The following is a 22,351-nucleotide window of genomic DNA, read 5'->3' as shown; positions in this document are numbered from 1 at the left end:
CGGGAGGATCCGAAATGACGTGTCGGCGACGATACCTAAATGTGGGTGGTACGCGGAAGCGAAGTGCGGGGAGACCCGGAACAACAGGTGATTTTTTTTTTTTTTTTTTCCCTACCTATGCTGATAGCCTTGAGAGGCTATTTCAGCGTACCCTAGCTTGTGTAGGTGAGCTCACAGGGCTCAAACCGGAGAATTGCTAACACCGCCCTAGCAAGAGCAGTGCTTCGCAGAATCTACCACCGGATCGGAAGCGCGACCCACTGAGAAGATCCGGCGAGAAACTCAGTGGGCTGTGTCTGTGGGTTAATTCGCTCGTGGAGCCCTTCGTCGCAAGCGACGGGTTCGACGAGGACGGTGACCGGTGCTTGTATTGCCTAAAAGCACCGTTAATGGATCAGGAGGATCCGTGATGACGTGCTTTGGGCGACGTCGACGGTTTACCAATCGGTCTACAGGATCGGGTATGTAGTTTCCGGCGGCCACGACAAGAGGGTTCTCATGTCGTGCCGTCTTCTCAAAGTGGCAAAACGTGAGGACAGACAGACGCGACACAGACGCGTGCGCAACACCAACATAAACAATAAGCCTCAGACTCAATGTGAATCCAATAATATAAAATTGTAAAAAGCAAAGTACATAATAAAAGCATAAAAATATAATTATATGATTTTGTTCAATTCCTGGACAAAATTTACAGACCGTGACAGCACGGACGTGACCGGATTTAATATACTATCTCAAGCAACCAGCTGGACACTAAGTAAACCAGTGGAACATCATGGAGAGATTCCAACACCAGGGGAGTAGCTCTGTCCTTTCCTTTTATTCGTAAATGTCCCTCTTTAATTTGTGTTGAGTTTCTTTTCTTTTTAACTTTTGGAACGAAGTTTTTTCCTTATTTTTTTTCTTCTGCGGGTAGGTATGTGGTAGGAATATACAAGTAAATCAAAATAGTTAAGCGAAATATTATACATATATATATACACACACACATATACATATATATACATACACATATATAAAAAGAAAAGGAACAGGTGTAATGATTTTTACCATAAGTACGTGTTTAGGGTTACTTAATGCATTTCAGAAAGTTTTTTTTTTTTTTTTTTATAGCTTATGTAGGTGGACGAGCTCACAGCCCACCTGATGTTAAGTGGTTACTGGAACCCATAGACATCCACGACGTAAATGCGCCACCCACCTTGAGATATAAGTTCTAAGGTCTCAAGTATAGTTACAATGGCTGCCCCACCCTTCAAACCGAAACGCATTACTGCTTCACGGCAGAAATAGGCAGGGCGGTGGTACCTACCCGCGCGGACTCACAAGAGGTCCTACCACCAGTAACAAGTCCTCCGAAAAAGAGTAGGTAAGCAGTTCTTTTATTAACTTTCTGTTAACTTCTTCGTAATTTAGGTTAAGAATTTTGTATTTTTTATTGAGTCTGTTATATAAGTAAGGTTTCATGTAGGAGCTAAAACGACGAGCAAAAGCCGTCCTAACTGAGGGCGTCGGGATTATAGGAGTGCGTTTTGTAGCACGAACTTTGATGTTGGTAATTTTAGGAACTTCTCTGTGGTAATCAAGGGCTGCCCTAAGGATAAATATTCTTCTCACGCTCAGGACCCCAAATTCTTTAAAGAGAGTGTCTGTGGGATACCGAAATTGTTTCTTTAAAATAGTTTTCAATACTGCTCTCTGAGCTCTTTCAAGGGTAATTAGATGAGAAGTGGCTGCTCCGCCCCAGGCCAGGATGCAGTATGAGAATATGGATTGACATAGGGCGAGGTAGATGGATTTCAATATGTTTATACTTGCTACGTCTCGGAGCAACTTAAAGGAGAAAATTAATTTCCGGACTTTAGAAGTAGTAGAGCTTATATGCTCTTTAAATGTAAGTTTTTCATCGATAGTGATGCCTAAGTATTTAGTGGAACTAACTTTAAGTATTTCCGGACAATCACATGGAAGAATTATTATTGGTGTAAGGAAATTGTTTTTTTGGCAAGCATGTATCGCTAGAGATAAGTTTGGAGGTGGGGCTGATTTAACTGTTTTGTGAAAGCAGATGTAATTTGTTTTTGATGGATTTATAGTCAGTAAATTTTTATTTAACCAGTCAGCAACTACTTGAAGGCCTTTTTGTGTTGTAGTTTGGAGCCTTTCCCAGGAGGACTCGTGAAAAACTACGACAGTGTCGTCAGCGTAATTAATTATGTTCGCATTGTCTATTTTAATATGTGACAGACTGTTCAAGTATACCAGAAATAGTGTAGGTCCAAGAATGCTACCCTGGGGTACTCCGAAGGAAACCGTAGAAAAGTTACTGATGTGGTCTCCTACCTTTATACATTGTCTTCTACCTGTGAGGTAACTTGAGAACCAATTAAGGCAAAGTCCTCTAATTCCAGTGTTTTCTAATTTGCGCAGAAGGATGGGAACTGAAACGGTATTGAAAGCTTTTGCTAGATCAAGAAAGACACCCAGGCAGCATCTGCCCTCCTCGATATATTTACAAACAGTGAGAAGGCAGACTGCTTGCTCGGTTGATTTGTGCTGGCGAAAGTCATATTGCTGCTCTGAGATTAGGCGATTAGATTCCAAGAATGCTGTTAATTGTTTGTTTACGATTTTTTCAAGAAGCTTAGAAAATGAAGTGAGTAGGGATATGGGCCTGTAGTTTTTTGGATGATCGGAATTGCCTCCTTTGTGGATAGGGATAACCAAAGCTTCTTTCCAGGTTTCCGGAAAAATGCCCGATGAGAGACTCAGGTTGAATATTCTAGTCAATGGGGTTAAAATAAGGGTTTTAATACGTTTTATGAGGTAATTTCCGATTTTGTCTAATCCTGGAGCGCTTTTGGTATCTAGTTGTGAGATTAACTTTTCTACTTCATCAGTATTTGTAGGGTGGAAAAATAGAGATTGTGATGGGGATAATGAATTGTTGCTTTGGGTAGCGAGGGAATTCTGAGATTCGTTTGTTTTTGTGAGAATATTGTTGGCTAGATTTTGGCCCACAGAGGTGTAGTAGCTGTTGCAGTAATTCAGCGAGTCCTTAACCGTGGAAGATATGTTGCATAAGTTAAAGGAATTGTTTTTTTGTTTCGAACAATGGGTAATGCGTTTAATAATTTCCCAGAGCCTTTTAGGGTTATTCTGATTAGATATTAACTGGTCTTGACCGTACTCATTTTTAAGTTTGCGGAGAAGGTGTCGGTAAAAATTTCTGTAGCGTTTGTAGGCTGTGATTTTGGGATCGTCCTTGGGACAGTTTCTTGCGTCTAAATGTAATTTGTCTCTATGAACCGAGCATCTGATTAAACCTGGTGTCATCCACGGCTTTGAGGGCGTCATATTGGCTTGTGAGCGACTAGTACTCACCCGTTTGGAGCATTTCTTTATGACGGTGGTCAGGATAGACATAAAGGAATTTGCCGCGTCTGTGGGACAGGATGATTCTAGAATTGTAGACCAGTTTGTTTTTTTGATTCGATAGAGTCATAGTCAAGTTTAATAAGGTGTTTGAGGCGTTTCTGGGAAGGCTGATGTTTTTTCGCAAATCCGATCATTACAGGATAGTGGTCCGTTACGAACAACAAACAAACGATGGACTCACACTGAACACGAGTCTTTACGAATATATGATCAAGTATAGCATTGTTCCTCGTAGAGATGTCGATTGCTGACCTATATCCAGACTGAACCAACAGGTTTAGATATTCAGAACAACTATCACTATCGTTAATGTTGATATTCATATCTCCAGCTATGATTGAGCATTGAGAACTAGCCATATGAGTGATTACATCAGAAATTGAATTTATAAAGGCGTCTCTGTTTCGAAACGAGGGGGAGCGACAGATTCCCAATAACTGTAGGACATTTGGAATGTTCACTAGTAAGCAGTTTGCGTCCATGAGCTCGGGTTCACTAACTACGGCTCTCCATGTGTCCTTAACGTATGTGACTACACCACCGGATTAGTTAATATATTTAGTAGAGCAATGTGACGTATAGCCATCCAGTTGACCTATAACTGAGCCTTCTTTGATCCAACATTCAGTTAATACTATGGTATCGTAAGACGTGTTAAGCCTTTTCAGTAAAACTAGAAGACCGTCAAAATTACATTGCAAACTCCTAATATTTACACTAAGTATTTTAAAGTTAAAGGGGCATAAAACATTCGCGCACTCTTCAGCTTTATCGAGTTTGTGGCACTTTATGTTAAAAAAATTGTCAATGTCATTTATTACTTCTAAGGAAGTCATGTTGACTAAATGAATTATGTGTGACGTTATAGGTAAATTTAAATTCGGCCACGTTGTATGTATATATTACGAGTGCTTTGAAGAGAGTTCGAATGTACAGCATAGCATTTTTGAAAGCGTGAGATATTCCAATAGTATATAATAATATAATGTTTTGATAAATTATAATATGATTAGACCTGGTCAGCAGTCGCGTTGGTGATTTCCGGGCAAGTAGTAGATGCGCGAAAAAGTCTATCCAAGTCATCCTTTGATCGTATGGTATAGACTGGATTTTTTTTACCATCGCCATTTGGAGCTTTTCGTATAAGGATATTACCATTTCGAACCCAGCAAAATTTATAAATATGTTCTTTTGCGAACCTTCTCGCTTCACCGAAAAGCTGCCTATTTGTTTTGGTCAGTCGTTCATTTACTTTTACAGTGCACATTAACTTTGTTTAGCTCATTAAGTACGCTTCAATAAAATGCCTCAAGATCAAGATATGTTGTCTGGTGGTAGCTCTGAGGTTAAGAAAATGAAAGAGTTAATTAGATCACGTGGTATTATTAAGGTCGTTTGAAAATATTTAAGGATTACGTTTCAGCTTTTAACATTACTAATCATGAGGACATTAGTGATTTAAAGTTTAGAGAATTGAAATTTCGTTTAGACAAAGTTGAGAATTTATTGTTTGAGCTTGATGAAGTTCAGTCTCAGATTGAAATGTTGTCATGTACCGAAGATGACAGCAGTGATATAGATAGTTTCGAAAACTTATACTATGGTACATTATCTTTAGCTCAACCTATACTTGAGTCGCGTCGTAACGCACGGGACGAAAAAGAGGGGAGCCTTCACTCAGCTCGCTCGGCATGCTCAAATAGCTGTAGTCATCATAATTTGAGCAACATTAAACTCCCTACCATAAAATTACCTACATTTGATGGAAATTATCTAAAATGGCTAGAATTTAGGGACACATTTGATTCTTTAATTCATTCGAATGAAACTATATCAGACATTAATAAATTTCATTATCTGCGATCATCTTTGGAGGGTGGTGCAGCCTTAATCATAAAATCACTTGAGTTTAGCTCGAAAAATTACACTATAGCTTGGAACTTAATATGTGAACGTTATGATAACAAAAAGATTCTTATTAATAACCACTTAAAGGCGTTATTTGAAATAGAATCAATCACAAACGAGTCTCACAGAGTTATTCGATTTCTTATTGATCATGTCTTAAAAAAACTTGAGGGCTCTTAACACTTTAGAACAGCCTACTGACAAATGGGATATTTTCATTATATACTTGGTGTCAACTAAACTAGATTCGATTACTTTTGTAAATGGGAGGAACATAAAAATCCCTTTAACAACTTACTTGAGCTATCAGACTTTACAACATTTTTACGTAATCGCGCTGATATTCTTGAGACAATGGCAGTAAGCAGAAGTGAGAAACACGGAAATAAATTCAATTTTTACAAGAATAATTATAAAAAATCTGAGCCGAAAGTTAAAGAATATTACCATAATAAAACAACCAAAAGTTTTGTGACTTCTGCCAATACCAAATTTTCTATGTCGTGTCCATTTTGTAATCAGCAACATCGGATCATAGATTGCCCTTCATTTAAGCAATTATCACCTGAAAAGAAATGTGTTGAGGTCTCTAAATTAAACCTATGCCTTAACTGCTTTTTTTTTTTTTATTGCATTGTTGGATGGACGAGCTCACAGCCCACCTGGTGTTAAGTAGTTACTGGAGCCCATAGACATCTACAACGTAAATGCGCCACCCACCTCGAGATATAAGTTCTAAGGTCTCAGTATAGTTACAACGGCTACCCCCACCCTTCGAACCGAAACGCATTACTGCTTCACGGCGGAAATAGGCGGAGTGGTGGTACCTACCCGTGCGGTCTCCCAAGAGGTCCTACCACCAGTGATTACGCAAATTATAATTTTTGCGGGTTTGATTTTTATTACACGATGTTATTCCTTCACCGTGGAAGTCAATCGTGAACATTTGTTGAGTACGTATTTCATTAGAAAAATTGGTACCCGCCTGTGGGATTCGAACACCGGTGCATCGCAACATACGAATGCACCGGACGTCTTATCCTTTAGGCCACGACGACTTCAAAGACTGCTTGCGAAGAGGACACGCATCAAATGAATGTCGACTTTTAGGTACCTGTAAAATCTGTAGAAAGAAACATATTACATTGTTGCATGTGGATAGTCCCACACTTGAAACAAATACTTCACTAAGTCATTGCAGTTACGTACCTGTATCTCTGCCTGCTAAATCTGCTGGTCAAATTCTTCTTGGCACCGCCTTGATAAAAGTTATAAATCCTGAAAATAATAATACTTACCTTGCTCGTGCTTTACTTGATGCGGGCAGCCAATCATCATTCATCACAGGACAGTTGAAAGAACAAATGGGATTTATTGGTAGGAACATGGATACGTTATGCGTATCTGGTATAAATAATTGTAAAACGTCCATATCTAATAGTTGTCATTTGACTATAAAATCACGTGTTAATAATTTTAGTGCACCTCTTAAATGCTTAGTTGTTCCGAAAATAACGGGCTTGTTGCCGAATACATCAGTAGATGTAACGAACCTTAACTTGCGCCAGCATATCCAATTAGCGGATCCTAAGTTCTTCCGCCCATCAGATGTTGACTTATTATTACGCGCCGAAATATTCTTCGAGTTATGTTACCTAATCAAATAAAATTAGGATCTGCAAAACCGGTTCTTCAGGAATCTAAATTAGGCTGGATTGTAGCAGGTCCTCTTTACAGTAGTGAGCTGAACGAGAATATACAGGTGCACTGTAACTTCACTAAAGATATCAGTGATCAGCTGACAAGGTTTTGGAGTCTTGAAGAAGTTCCATCCTCAAAACCTACTATGTCTGCTGACGATGAATTTTGTGAACGCTACTTTACTGCAACCACCAAGCATCTTGAAGATGGTAGATTTTCAGTATTTATTCCATTCAAGGAGTCCCCTTGGAAGAGAGGAGAAAATTATTCAAACTATTTAAGACTTAAACGAATGTTCGCATACGTATTCCGGTTCATCAACAATTGTAAAAACCCTGCTAATAGAACAATTACTGGTTCTCTTAATGAAACTGAACTTCATCAATCTCTTACATTCCTTCTTAAAACCGCTCAGCAAGACTCTTTTGGCTGTGAGATAACTGCACTTAAGAAAAATAAATCGCTTAAATCTAAATCCGATACTTTGCAGTTATCTCCCTTTATTGATGCTACGGGGCTGCTACGAGTAGGTGGTCGCTTAAAACATGCTAGTCTTAAATATGACACAAAGCATCCAATTGTGCTGAGGTCCAATCATCATCTTACAAAAATCGTGAGGTTGAATGAGCACCTACGATTGTTTCATGCGGGCCCTCAATTGCTTCTTAGTTCATTTAGAGAACAGTATTGGCCCATCGGCGGTAGAATGCTTGCTAGAAGCATTGTCCGAAAATGTATGATGTGTGTTAGGATGCAGGGTAAGACCATGGAGCCCTTGATGGGTATTCAGCCTAAGGCAAGGGTGACTGAATCATTCACTTTTCAGTTGACGGGAGTTGATTTTGCTGGTCCTTTCATGATCGCGAGTAAAAAGGGCCGTGGCAGTAGAACAATTAAATTATATTTTTGTATCTTCATTTGTTTCGCTACGAAAGCTGTTCACCTTGAAACGGTCAGTGACCTCACGACCCAAGCTTTTATTTCTTGCCTCAAAGGGTTTATCTCCAGACGAGGTAGGCCACATTATATTTACTGTGATACTGGCAAAAACTTTGTTGAAGCGAGCAATGAGTTGAGCAGGATATTGCGATCAGACTTAAATTCCCTATCCGATTTTGCGGCTGATAGGGGCATAACATTTGTTTTTAGTCCTCCTTGTTCTCCAACGTTCTGTGAACTTTGGGAAGCGGGCGTGAAAAGCGCAAAATTTCACCTTAAGCGTATAGCGGGAAATGTTAGTCTCACATACGAGGAGTTGAACACTCTCTTTACACAAATTGAAGCGATCCTCAACTCCCGCCCCTTAACTCCTTTATCAGCCGACCCAAATGATCTTTCTCCCTTAACCCCAGGGCATTTCCTGATTGGGCGGCCACTGACGTCGCTACCTGGTTCGCAAGGGACTGACATGAAAATACGTACCAGATACCAGTTGGTCGAACAATTGTGACGCCATTTCTGGGAAAGATGGAGGAAAGAATATCTGGCTGAATTGCAACAGCGCGCAAAATAGCGTACTCTACAGACAAACTTAAAAGAAGGTGATCTGGTAGTCTTCAAAGAGCCCAACTTACCACCACTAAAGTGGAGACTTGGTTGAGTTCAGCGGCTTTATCCTGGGGATGACGGAGTAGGCAGAGTCGCTGATTTTAATACTTATCGAGGCATCGAGCGACGAGCCATAAATAAGATCTGCCTTCTACCTACTGCAGAAGATTCTGAAATTTTGGAAGATGCAGCTGTCCTTCCAAAGGCGGGGAGGATGTCGGCGACGATACCTAAACGTGGGGGGTACGCGGTAGCGGAGTGCGGGGAGACCCGGAACAAAACGTGAGGACAGACAGACGCGACACAGACGCGTGCGCAACACCAACATAAGCAATAAGCCGCAGACTTAATGTGAATCGAATAATATAAAATTTTAAAAAGCAAAGTACATAATAAAAGCATAAAAATATAATTATATGATTTTGTTCAATTCCTGGACAACATCTCTGAGTGGATCCGTATGTTCAAAACACGAGTACGTTCCAGAATCTACCTAAAAAAACTACTGTAACACCATCATCGCGGGATTACCTCGAATGTCAACTAGAATTTTAAATATGCTTTTAAAAACAATTCGTCCCCGTAATCTACACATACCTATGGTGCAAAAGATAATTTAGACCAGATACACGACTGTATTAGATGGGTAGACGAGCTCACAGCCCACCTGGTGTGAATTGGTTACTGGAGCCCATAGACATCTACGACGTAAATGCGCCACCCACCTTGAGCTTTAAGTTCTAAGGTCTCAAGTATAGTTACAACGGCTGCCCCACCCTTCAAACCGAAACGTATTACTGCTTCACGGCAGAAATAGGCAGGGTGGTGGTACCTACTCGCGCAGACTCACAAGAGGTCCTACCACCAGTAAAGAATAGTATTAGAACGTTGTTGACCAATCTATTTCAAAGGATTTCAGTATCAGCCAGAAGGGATGGGATTTGCTAACAGCCCCAGGAACGCCTCCGGAGGGGACCGAACAACTCAAGAGTAGCTGCTTAGTAAATGAATCTGCTACCGGATCGGAATTGCGACCCGCTGAGAAGATCCGCCGAGAAACGGCGGGCTGATGCATGGGTTAGGTTGCATATCGAACTCCTTGTCGAGTTCGACGAGTACGGTTACCGGGGTCCCTAAGCCTGCTCCTTGTTTTAGAGTTGAATGCGTCTAGTGCGGAGGTTAGCGGATATGATGGACTGTGACTGGCTCCTGCGTGATCAGGATTCGGTGGATAGTCAGCGGCGGCAACGTTAAGGCGATTATCATGATACTAAGGCCTTATCGAAGTAGATTGTTATGCTGAATACGCTTATTCCTCGTTGGTAATCTTAAGGTATTAGTACAATCTAATCATTCGTAAATTCATATCTTTATTAATTTTATATTTCTAGTATATCGTAGGTAGATTGACGTATCCTATCATATCATGCGTTGAAGATCTTTAACATTCCAAAGGTAATTTTTAATGCTTCAAATGGTTTAAAGGCGGCCTTTCTATGACGTCACTTTACTTTGTCTATACTCGTATAAAAAAGGCCATAGATCACTGTAGATGAGATCATCGCCTTAAACGTTCGCTGGAGTTCAAGAGAAACGTAAATTCCGGAATACACTTTGAGACAGACGAACTACGAGATCGCCTGGTCATGTAGAAAATCAAAAATTTAACACGAATGTCATCCACATTACCAAAACTATGCCGAATATGTGTCATAGGGAATTAAAAAAACTTAAGTCATACAAAAAAATTAATTACGTTAATTTAAACAAACGAAAAACAATTCTAGAATGCATTGCATTTATTACATGCATTGCATTTACTACAAGCATGCATACGTTATTACAAAATTATTACATGTCTTCATCTGAGCAGCAGCATTCCATTGTCGGAGACGTAGTTCGAGCCAGTTATGCTTCTAGCTTTGTCACTTGCCAGGAACAACATCAACTCGGCAATTTCTGACGGTTCGCCTATTTTTTTCAATGCCGTGGCAGTCTTCAAATTGTCCCAGGTAATCTGATTATCAGAATTCTCAAGGATATCAGTTAAAACAGGACCTGGACTGATGATGTTTGCTCTGACACCACGAGGAGCTAATTCCAAGGCAATACCACGCGTAAAATGATTCAAACTAGCTTTCCCCATGCAGTATGCAAGAAACCCTGGCATTGGTACCATGGCTCCGCCGATACTGGATACGTTTATGATGTTTCCCTTCGTCTCGATGAGGTGCGGAGCCGCGAGGCTCGTTATCAAAATGACCGCTCTCAAATTAGTCGCTGTGACTGCGTCGTACGATTCAAGGAGGTTGCCAGCGAGCAGGGACCCGGATTTGTTCATTCCAGCGTTGTTAATGAGCACATCTAGCTTCCCGAAGGCTTCAATGGTTTGTTGGACGATGGTCTTCGCTTCTTCGTCATTTGAAATGTCAGCTTTAATGATGAGCGGCTTTTTGCCAACCTGCGCACATTCCCGGGCCACATTGTCCAGTTTCGTAACGTTACGACCTACTATGGCCACGTCCGCACCTTCCTTAGCGAAGTGTACGGCGGCAGAGGCACCGATACCCGAGCTGCCCCCGGTGACGAGAACCACTTTATTTGTGAAACTCATAACGTCTACTCCGTGCAAGGTCCCTGCGTGAACTGAATGGTATTTATTGATACGACAAAACGTTCGCCTATTCCTTATCTATTATCTATTACAAACAAATAAGCGAGAAGGCGACTCGTTTAGTGGAAACTATTTATAAATACGCACTAACATAATAATATACGACATGACATATGCGTGGTAACAAACGTTGTGGTTCTAATAGGTTTTTTTTTGTTAAATGTAAATTGTAAAGATAGACAGTAATTTAAGGTCATTTAAACTGTTAAATTATTATTTTTTATTTTATGTTATTTGATGTCCTCTTCCGCTTCAGGTTGATTTTTACGGCCCACCTGGTGTTAAGTGGGCACTCAAGCCCATAGACATCAACCATCTACTTTAAGACTTGAGTTTTCAGTCTCACTTATTGCAGTACAACGGCTGCGCACTCTTCTAACCGAATCGCATTACTGTTTCACGGCAGAATTATGCAGGGCGGTGGTACATACCCGTACGGACTTCAAGACGTTCCATTACCAGTTTTTGGACCAAAACGAACTTAATAAGAAAGCTTGCTATGGATCTTAATAATGTACCACCGGGTCGGCAACGCGACCCACTGAGTAGATCCGGCGAGAAACTCAGTGGGCTGTCTCTATGGGTTAATTCGCTCGTCGAGCCCTTCGTCGCAAGCGACGGGTTCGACGAGAACGTTGACCGGGGTACCTAAAAGCACCGTTAGTGGATCGGGAGGATCCGAAATGACGTGTTTTGGGCGACGTCTATTTGGTCCGCAGGATCGGATATGTAGTTTCCGGCGGCTACGATGAGGGGATTCGCGTGTCGTGCCGCTTTATCGAAGTGGCGCGGCGCATTGATGTGGACTGTAGATACTTACTGATGGACTCTAGGTCTAGGACGTCGTGCAGGTTGATGTTCCTGACGAACCCGGGGCTCCGACAGCTATCCTGCAATAGCGGGATTGAATATTTTGAAGGGGTTTCAAGTGAGTGCGGGCCGCGTGAGCGAACACTACACTTGCATAGGTCATGACGGCGCGTATGCAAGTTTCGTAGAGTGTCACTTTATTTCTAATGGACAATTTACTTCGCTTGCAAATTATCGGATAGACCCTCATACATGAGGAATAGGCCTGGGTACGCAGACTTTGGTTTTTTAAATAAAGGCATGCGTTCTGTGCATTGTGTTTTTGACCAGTTCTATGATTAATTATATAAACACAACGGACAACCCATTTGCCTCTTTTATATGTGGACACCGTATCGAAATCATATACGATATGTTGTTACTCCCACAACTAATATTACCTCATAACTATGTTGAAATATTTCAAAGGCAAATATTTCAAATATTGTAGAGCGTGCCAAAGAATTAAATGCATTAGAATGCATACGATTGAAAAATATTTTTCGACTCTGTTTATAGCTATAGGTACAAAATTTACGAATTTTGATTAGACTAACATCTAACAAAATTTAAGGACACTTTTGTAAGAAGGAAAGTGTTTCTCTAAATTACCAATAGATGGCGTTAAAATAAATTAAATCAATCACTATTAAAAGTACTATTATTTAAATGGGTTCTTATCACGATTTTTAATTTTAGTTTATTCCCGATATTTCTTTGTTTTGCAAGTAGGTACCATGATCATCGATACCATGAAGACTACGAGTCGGATGCAAGCAAATCATTATACCTCCTTTCTTAACTTTGGTTGTTTGGAAATCGACGATCCGTAATAGGCACTTTTTGGCGTCGCAACTTTTTGTTTGTTAAACCCATTGTTGTTTACTAAACTTAGGATCTGATTCCGCTAACATAACTAGATGGCCGGAAGTTTTATGCTCAGTTAAAGTATTATATAAGGCTATTTTCTTTTTCTCCTACCTACGCCGAAAGTCGGTTTTCGTCCCGCTGTACAGGGAAGAAAGTGTAACTTTTTCTCCCTGGGTACAAGTGCGCATGCGAGTTAGTGTCTACCCCTGTTTTCCAATTACAGCACAAGAGCGCATTATGAAAAGAAACTAGAAAGAAAAAGTCATATACATATTTATGAAATTAATTGTAATTTCTGGCTGTACGCTAAGTTCCTTTGCGTGCACTGGCGAATACCAGAATTAAAAAACAAAATTTTAATTGTTTTCGGAAAGTTCGGAAGTTTTTATTTTGCTTTTTCTAGATTTGTTGTTACTTTGTGAGTGAATTTAACGTTAAATAAAAATTATGAGGTAAGTAAAATTTAGTTTTGAGGCTATCAATGTTTCATCCACTTGTTTTTAATGTAAAATTTAAATATATTACCAACAGATTTATCGAGCGTTCTTCTCATCCGACATTGGCGCAAATAGAGGCATTGATAAACGTTTTGGGTTAAAAGCTAGCGAAACAAAAGGATTAATCGAATCTCAACATGTTCAATAAGAGAACAAGGAACAAATATAGGAGAAAATATAGGAATTTAATTCTCTTGTCAGTTAAGATCCATTCCCGGTGAGATATTTAGGACATGTTAACATCTATTTATGTATGATATATCTATCTACTACGTTTTTATTGATGTTCATTTTAAAAGGGCATGAAGGTAATTTATTTGTATCTCAAATTCACCAACAAAAAAAAAATTTTGAATTAAATAAATCAAATCATTAACAATTTAGGTATTGCAAGTTGGATTGATGTTGTTGGAATGTTTTTTATTGATGCAGAGGTGACTGTATCTATGGTAAAGGGTGTGCATACTGGTACAGGGGTGGCAGGCGGTGCCAGAGTATTGATTAGCCCTAGACACGTCCTTACGGATCCATCAGATCCAATAACCTTTGCATTAGACGCCTTCAGCTCTAACACTAGGAGCAGGCTTAGGGACCTCGGTAACCGTACTTGTCGAACTCGACAAAGAGTTCGCCGTGCAACCTAATCCATGAATCAGCTCGCTGAGTTTCTCGCCGGATCTTCTCAGCGGGTCGCGATTCCGATCCGGTAGTAGATTCATTCGCGAAGCAGCTACTCTTGAGTTGTTAGGTCTCCTTCGGAGGCGCTCGGGTAGCTGTTAGCAAATCCCACCCCTCCTGGCTGAGCCTTTGCTCGCCCACCTGTCCTGGTGAAACTGGAAAGGCCTCCGGGCCACCAGTAATCCTTCAATCATACTAAAAAAAAAAAAAAGTATTGACTAAACTGACATTATGTAGGCTGCATACTCCGTTTAAAATAAATTGCAGTCATCCTCCTCTAACTAAATGCAAGTAACTTCTACTTATTGTGATGGTACTACTAGTAGCTCCAGCCACAGTAGGTCTCACATGTTAGTCAAGAGATTGGGTTGATATGTAAGCGTTTATTCAGGTCAAAGTACCTATTCATTGAGCAACCATATTAGGGACATTGATTTGTGTATAATGCTTTTACTTGTTAATAAAAACATTTTGTTGCATGTATTGTAAACATTGTATTTTACCTAACCTTGTTTTTAAATAAATTTATTATTTTTTTCAGCACCTCAACACCTGACCTGCTATTACACCACTTTTACAATGAAAAGGAGAGTGTCCTCAAATTATTGAGAAAATTTTGTAGATAGAGGAACTGTAGGTGAAGATTCAGGGTGATCATAATAATATGTGTGTCGTCCAAAGCATTTTTGAACACAATACCATGTATAACTTAATGAAACTTACAACCATGGGGGAATGAATAGTCGACAATCTGCAAGAAGGACGGTGGAATTAGCACATGCAGCTAGCAATTTTAAACCTGTATTTCCACATAAGTTACTGTTGCAAACAAATTTCAAAATTATTGTATATAACTATTGAATAAAACTATTTTTATAAATCATTAATTTATATTTGAAGTTACTTCACACTATAAGTAAGCTAATTAGTAAAATTTAACAAAGTAATTCAACATGACCACCATAATGTACATGTAATCTCATCATCTGAGATCATGGGAACTGGCAGCTCTGCACAATTGCAAATGTTGTGCAAAACAACACGCAACAACTATTTTTGCTACCTTATCAGGGTGATAAATTGGCACCCTATAGATCAGCAAAAACCTGAATCTACTCTTTAACATACCTATTGTTCTTTCCACTGAGTTACGGGCAGTGGAATGAAGGCGGTGCTACAAAGCTTCAGGAGTATCTTCCTCCATATTAGCATTAGCTAGCTATTATTAGCAGGTATTAGCTAGCATAGCATAGCATTATCGCCTCTTTCTGCCGTGAAGCAGTAATGCGTTTCGGTTTGAAGGGTGGGGCAGCTGTTGTAACTATACTGAGACCTTAGAATTTATATCTCAAGGTGGGTGGCGCATTTACTTTGTAGATGTCTATGGGCTCCAGTAACCATTTAACACCAGGTGGGCTGGGAGCTCGTCCACCGATCTAAGCAATGAAAAAAAAATAGCAAAAGGTGTTATAAGGTTGGAACGTTGAGCATATACAGAAAGCCCGAAAAGATGTTAAATAATTATAATGATCATTACTTGCTGTCGTTGATTAATCTAGTAGATTTTATTTTGTTTTGATTATAACTGAATAAAGTTTATTTAAGATAAATACTAAATTTCACAATAACTTATAGCAATAAACACAATTACAATTTAACTGAAATGAATACATAGGTTCTTAATACACATTTCGTTTATGGATTACATATCAGAATTTCGAAAAATATTAATAGCTTTACAAATTGTACATTTCTTGCATGATATCCTTTATAACAGTGAAAACCATTTTTTTTTTATAGCAGATCTTTTTAAGGCCACCAACTTCCCATCAATACACCCAATAACCCAAAGGATTCTAAATTTTTCATAAAAACTGCAATATTTAGCATTACATTAATATTGGTAATTTTTATGAAGAAATTTTTTTTTTATTTAGCTTAAACCACCTTCTTTTTTCTTCGCTTTTTCTTCAACTTTTGCCATTCTTGAGCATTCTGTGGGAATCTTAAATATTTATACATAGTTGCTGGGTTGTTCAGAGCCTCCACAACCTCAAATATACACTGGGATGTCTGGGACAAATATGTTCTTATATTTTCTTTTATGATTTTTTTGGTTACTTCAATTGACCAAAAATAACAAGGTGCACAATAACTGAAAATAAGAAATTATCATTAAACAATACATATAGTTATTAGAGAATCTAATATGTATTCTTTCAGGATATTTTTGGTAGATTAGTTTAGGGGTATTGTTTTACAATAATGGGAGAGTTGGGAAAATGGGCAAACTTTACTAATATTTTACAAAGTACCTATTTTATATAAAGACACAATCTTACCACGTGGAATAGGGTCATTTCGCCTGTTCGCGTCCACTTAGTGCAGTTGGCAAGTTTGAAGGAGAAAATAAAAACGTCCCAGCACTAATTTCAATTAAATGTTTATGTAATGTGTTCATTATAATAGTCTATTTTAACGTAAATTTTAGTTTAGTTCGAAACGTGTTGTGTTTTTTTTTGTTTAAAGACAAAATTAAGAATTATGCGATTTACCCACTTTGCGTCCATAAAATCCAATTTGCGTCCACCCGTTGGACCACTTGGCGTCCACCAGCTTAGAAAAGGAATTAAGGGGTGATATTTTTATAATAATATAGTTAAAGAGAGATTGGATTTTTTATAATTTACTTATTAAAGATGATTGATAATGATGAAAGATGATTAAAGCCCTAGAATTTTAATTAATGACACAAGTCACATTCAAAAGACTTATCTTTGGCCTCTAAATAACTTAATCCTACTAATCGCGTGCATTTCAGATGATACCATCTAATACACTTGTCACAGCCAATGTTTTTCTCATCGTCCTCTTCTACATCTGAAATTAGTATATCGTCACATTCAGGACATTTCACTCGCTCCACGGCTGGTAAATTTTCTTTCTCAATTTCCACATCTACAGTTTTCTTTGTGACTTCTTCAAGAGGGTGTATTTCCTTTTTTCGTTTCGGAGCAGTTTTACGAACCGTTTGAGGGTGTTTTAAAGTTTTTTTCTGTTCTTGCTTTTCTATTCGTTCTAACTTTCTTTTTCGTATTGCTTCCTGCTTTTCATTCTTGATCTGCTCTTTATCTTCATAGTACTTTCTCCATGCGGCAGAAGATATGGCTGCTGGAGTTCTTTGATTATTTTTTCTTGCTTTGTTAGAGATTTCAGGCAGCATCAGATGGTTTTTAAATGGATCAGAGGTTTTCTTTTGTGTTAATTCTCCAACAACTGCGGAAGCTGGTGGTACTCGAGTAGGTAGCGATACAGCTGATGCTGTATGAATCGAAGAAGTCAAGGCCGGTTCTAGTGTTTGTTCCTTAGTAAGAGTTTCTTTTTCAACACTAAACATAGTGGGCGATGATGGAATATCTTCAAATGGTACAATTAGAACGTCGTCTAAGGACACGACAGAGCCGACGTCGAGGTAACTGCCAGAGAGATGTAACGTCGAAAGGGACAAGTCAGGTAAGGAATCGTTTTTGTTGGTATCGAGAGTTGAATTACTTGGATATATCACGTCAAGTTCAGCAGATGCTAGATTTCTATTCCTGGTGGTTATTTTTGATTTGCACGTCTCGGCTAATGGTTTTGGTGGTGAATGTGTTAGAACTGATACTATTTGAACCTGTACAGTAGGATCTGAGTTAGCTTGATCATTTTCGTTTTCTTCGTGTAATGAAGAGATGAAGATTTCTTTAGTTGTATCCAATTTACAATCAATGGGTTTCAAAATGGTACTATTTTGTTCTATTGAAAGTTCCATATTATGTGACTTCTCAGATTCAGTTTCGATAGAAATCTCAGCAAATCCCGTTTCTGCAGGGAGAGACTTTTTCAAACTATTAACTGCTTTTTAAAGCTTTTAATGTCCGAGCGGGTAACATCTTGTGACTGTTGCCCAACGGCCTGTACATTCTCCAAAGTATTTCTTACACATTTAGTGTAATCTGGACTATTTGCATCGAATGGGTAAAGACCACATCGCTTAAACCCACTTTTGATGTTGTCGGACATGTTAGGATGTTTTAATGCATCATTTAACAATGTGCAAAAATTTATTTTTGTGACGGCAGAATGAAATTTTTCTGGCTTTGATAGGAATGCGCGGACTGTAGATTGCCAATATGTTTTTACTGGTGCAAATACGATAACGTCAGCTGGTTGTAAAATATGGGTGGTGTTGGGCGGAAGGGCATACAAAATAATTTGCATTTGTTCACATGCCGTACTTAGCATTAAGGACATATGCGATTTATGCCCATCTACCAGCAGAAGCACGGGTTTTTTAATGTTAGTTTCCACTATCCAGTTGTTAAAATCGTTGGTGATGTATTCAAAGAATACTTCTCCTCTCATCCAACCTGTCTCCGATCTGCCTAAGCACCAATCTTGGGGCATACTATTTACTACAGCTTTTGGTGGTCTAATGTATGGAAACACAATACAAGGTGGACACATATCTCCATTCGCATTAAATGTTAATAATACCGTTATGTTTTCTTTTTCGTTACTGGGTTTTATTTGGTATAAGTTTTTGAACCCTCTTGGGCCTAAAACTTTTCCTGTTTTTGGACAAAGAGCAAAACCACTTTCGTCCCCATTGAAAATTCTTTTAGGATCACTCAGAATATCTTTTTGCTGTATACTGTCCAAATATTCATCTAAATTTTTAAACCACAATCTGATTGACTCTTCTGTTACTTGGGCTCTAGCTTTATTAATGCCTTCCGCATTTTTAAGTGAGATTTCTTTATTTCTGGCCAAAAATTTTTCAAACCATTTTTGACCTGGGCGATCATCTTTAAATTTATTTTGAAACCCCCCATCTCGTATTACTTTCTGAACAGTATCAAGCAATTCCTGTTTTTTCACTGGAAATCCACATTTGGAAATGTTCAGAAGCCATTCAACTACCTTTTTTTCACCATCTACTCTTAGCGCAGGTTCTGGGCCCGGTTTGTTTACTCCACCTGGTCTGGGCCCACTGATTTTGTCCAATATTGTGGTCTTCGGAATAGCATATTCTTTGCATACTTGTCTTACCGATTTCTTATTCTCTCGAATTTCATGCAACGCTTCCCTTAAATCTTCTTCTGTGTATGTTCTTTTTTCCTTCTTCTTTCTTATCTCTGAATAACTCATCTTAAACAGAAACAATTAGAATTTAAAAAAATACTTTTCATTCAAAGTAGAATAGGTATTAAACTTGTAGTCATAATCAAAAATGTACCTACAATACATTTAGTATTCAAAAATGTACCTATAATAAATTTAGTATTCAAAAATACTTACAAACAAACCAATTGAAGGGAATTAATTAAAAAAATGGACGCGATTTGCTTTTGTTATTATTCCCTGTAGATATAGTTTGCGTCCGTTGCGGACGCAAAGTGGAAGTTTTATAAATTCGGTGTAGTAATTCGCGTCCACCTTATTTTAACTGTTGACTATAAAATAAAATAGCAAATTCATATTTAATATAATTCCTTTTATCATTATCAACGTCTAGAAACAGCTATGTATCCAAAAGACCCATAAAACATTATAAGACTTACCTTCAAACGCACCGCTGCCCACTATTTTTGTCTCGTAAACCCGGACGTCCGCGCTCTCTTGTTGAACAGCCGTCACTAAATTTTTTTTTAAAAAGGATTGCTTGATCGCACGGAACTTTTGTCTATGTGTGCGTGCCTCTTCTATATATATTATATAATGACATTTTGACTTATTAGTGTGTTAGTATACTTAATTTATAGAGTTTTGAAAGGGAGATCCGTAAAATGGACGCGAATTGGGCGATGGACGCGAACAGGCGAAATGACCCTACCTACCTTTAGAAGAGTTGAAAGTCCTTTTCACTGACTTTTAGTGGTCTTCATGAAAGGGTGTAATTCACATCCTAACTGCTTAATAAGATCCTTCGACAATCTATACACTTTCTTTATACTTTTACATAGTCGTCATCTCAAGTTAAAAGTGATAAATTGTGAATTTCGTAGGTTTTTCGACGCATTTCACGCTGATCCGTAGCGTCAGCCTCTTTCAACAATGTTTTCAATAAAAACATACACTCCATAAAATATCGATGAAGAATAAAGTTATTTTAAAGTGCAATTTTGGTAATTAATAGTATTTTTTTAATAATTAACAGCGGTTTATTACGTTTTCGTATATTCTCACTCACAACAAACACTTAAAACACTAACTTTTGATTTGACAAATAAAATGATGTTGCGATGCGAAGCTCTTGTCGAAATTAAACGTGATTTTCACTACAGAATGCCGTTTCAAACATCAACTCATACATTTTATGTAAAAAACTCACGCTTGCTAGTTCAATTCACTTCTGATCTCCCGCGAGGGGCGCTAGTGTAGATTCGGCACTACAATGAAATTTACAGAATGCCAATTTGAAAACTCACACCAAATTCACGTGCGAGTTTGTTAAACAACGCTTACAGAATCGCAAGGCAGGCCTATTCCTCATGTTTGAGGGTCTATCCGATTATTTGCAGGCGAAGTAAATTGTCCCTTAGAAATAAGGTGACACTCTACAAAACTTGCGCCGTCATGACCTATCAAGTGTAGTGTTCGCTCACGCGGCCCGCACTAACTTGAAACCCCTTCAAACTATTCAATCCCGCTTTTGCAGGATAGCTATCGGAGCCCCGGGTTCGTCAGGATCATCGACCTGCACGACGTCCTAGACCTAGAGTCCATCAGTAAGTATCTACAGTCGGCATCAATGCGCCACTTCGATAAAGCGGCATGACACGCGAATCCCCTCATCGTAGCCGCCGGAAACTACATAGCCGATCCTGCGGACCAAATGAACGTCGCTCAAAACACGTCATTTCGGATCCTCCCGATCCACTAACGGTGCTTTTAGGTACCCCGGTCAACGTTCTCGTCGAACCCATTGCTTGCGACGAAGGGCTCTACGAGCGAATTAACCCATAGACACAGCGCACTGAGTTTTTCGCCGGATCTACTCAGTGGGTCGCGTTTCCGATCCGGTGGTAGATTCTGCGAAGCACGGCTGTTGCTAGGGTTCGTGTTAGAAACTTCGTCAGGTTTGAGCCCCGTGAGCTCACCTACTAGTTAAGGTTACGTTGATATGGTCTCTCTAGACTCTAGACCATCAGCTTAGGTAGGAAAAAAATGTACGAGGGTCGTGACCAAGATCATCCATCTATCCATCAAATAAACTAGGTTATTCAAGGCATTGCAGATCTGTCTGTAGTTTGTTAGTTTAGTCTATTAGTCTGTTATTTCAGTAATATAATATGTTTTATTTGTTTGTTTGTTTGTTTGTTCAACCCCGTATTAGTTTAACACGACCTCAACCGAACAATGGAATCCATAATAAGATCCATAGCAAGCTTTCTTAATAAGTTCGTTTTGGTCCTAAAACTGGTAATGGAACGTCTTGTGAGTCCGCACGGGTATGTACCACCACCCTGCCTATTTCTGCCGTGAAGCAGTAATGCGATTCGGTTAGAAGAGTGCGCAGCCGTTGTACTGCAATAAGTGAGACTGAAAACTCAAGTTTTAAAGTAGATGGTTGATATCTATGGGCTTGAGTGCCCACTTAACACCGGGTGGGCCGTAAAAATCAAACTGAAGCGGAAGAGGACGTCAAATAAAAAAAATAAAAAAATCTAAAATAATTTAACAATTTAAATGACCTTAAATTACTGTCTATCTTTACAATTTACATTTAACAAAAAAAAAAAAACTATTAGAACCACAACGTTTATTACCACGCATATGTCATGTCGTATATTATTATGTTAGTGCGTATTTATAAATAGTTTCCACTAAACGACTCGTCATCTCGCTTATTTGTTTGTAATAGATAATAGATAAGGAACAGGCGAACGTTTTGTCGTATCAATAAATACCATTCAGTTCACGCAGGGACCTTGCACGGAGTAGACGTTATGAGTTTTACAAATAAAGTGGTTCTCGTCACCGGGGGCAGCTCGGGTATCGGTGCCTCTGCCGCCGTACACTTCGCTAAGGAAGGTGCCGACGTGGCCATAGTAGGTCGTAACGTTACGAAACTGGACAACGTGGCCCGGGAATGTGCGCAGGTCGGCAAAAAGCCGCTCATCATTAAAGCTGACATTTCAAA

At 39.0% G+C, this 22,351-nt stretch overlaps 1 protein-coding gene and 2 long non-coding RNA genes across 3 annotated transcripts; 1 reads left to right on the top strand and 2 right to left on the bottom strand.

The window, feature by feature from the left end:
• Positions 1–12,926: 12,926 nt before the first annotated feature.
• Positions 12,927–15,053, top strand: LOC114240469 (uncharacterized). The gene is made up of 3 exons (XR_003624502.2): positions 12,927–13,443; positions 13,523–13,705; positions 14,708–15,053. It is a non-coding gene; the product is annotated as an uncharacterized LOC114240469 (long non-coding RNA).
• Positions 15,037–20,289, bottom strand: LOC149501353 (uncharacterized). The gene is made up of 2 exons (XR_016324309.1): positions 20,046–20,289; positions 15,037–16,321 (listed from the first exon to the last, which is right to left on the bottom strand). It is a non-coding gene; the product is annotated as an uncharacterized LOC149501353 (long non-coding RNA).
• Positions 16,767–19,846, bottom strand: LOC149501354 (uncharacterized). The gene is made up of 2 exons (XM_089733660.1): positions 19,770–19,846; positions 16,767–19,356 (listed from the first exon to the last, which is right to left on the bottom strand). Exon 2 carries the CDS (start codon positions 17,975–17,977, stop codon positions 16,910–16,912), a length of 1,068 nt encoding a protein of 355 aa, XP_089589786.1. The 5' UTR covers positions 17,978–19,356; positions 19,770–19,846; the 3' UTR covers positions 16,767–16,909.
• Positions 20,290–22,351: the final 2,062 nt, after the last annotated feature.

Source organism: Bombyx mandarina, chromosome 16, assembly GCF_030267445.1.
Source record: "Bombyx mandarina strain Sakado chromosome 16, ASM3026744v2".
NCBI classification, from domain to species: Eukaryota; Metazoa; Arthropoda; class Insecta; order Lepidoptera; family Bombycidae; genus Bombyx; species Bombyx mandarina.
This window is presented reverse-complemented; position numbering and strand designations above follow the sequence as displayed.

What these genes read in the sequence shown, in the direction of transcription:
- LOC149501354 (XM_089733660.1), bottom strand. Translation starts at nt 17,977, where the DNA reads ATGGAACTTTCAATAGAACAAAATAGTACCATTTTGAAACCCATTGAT.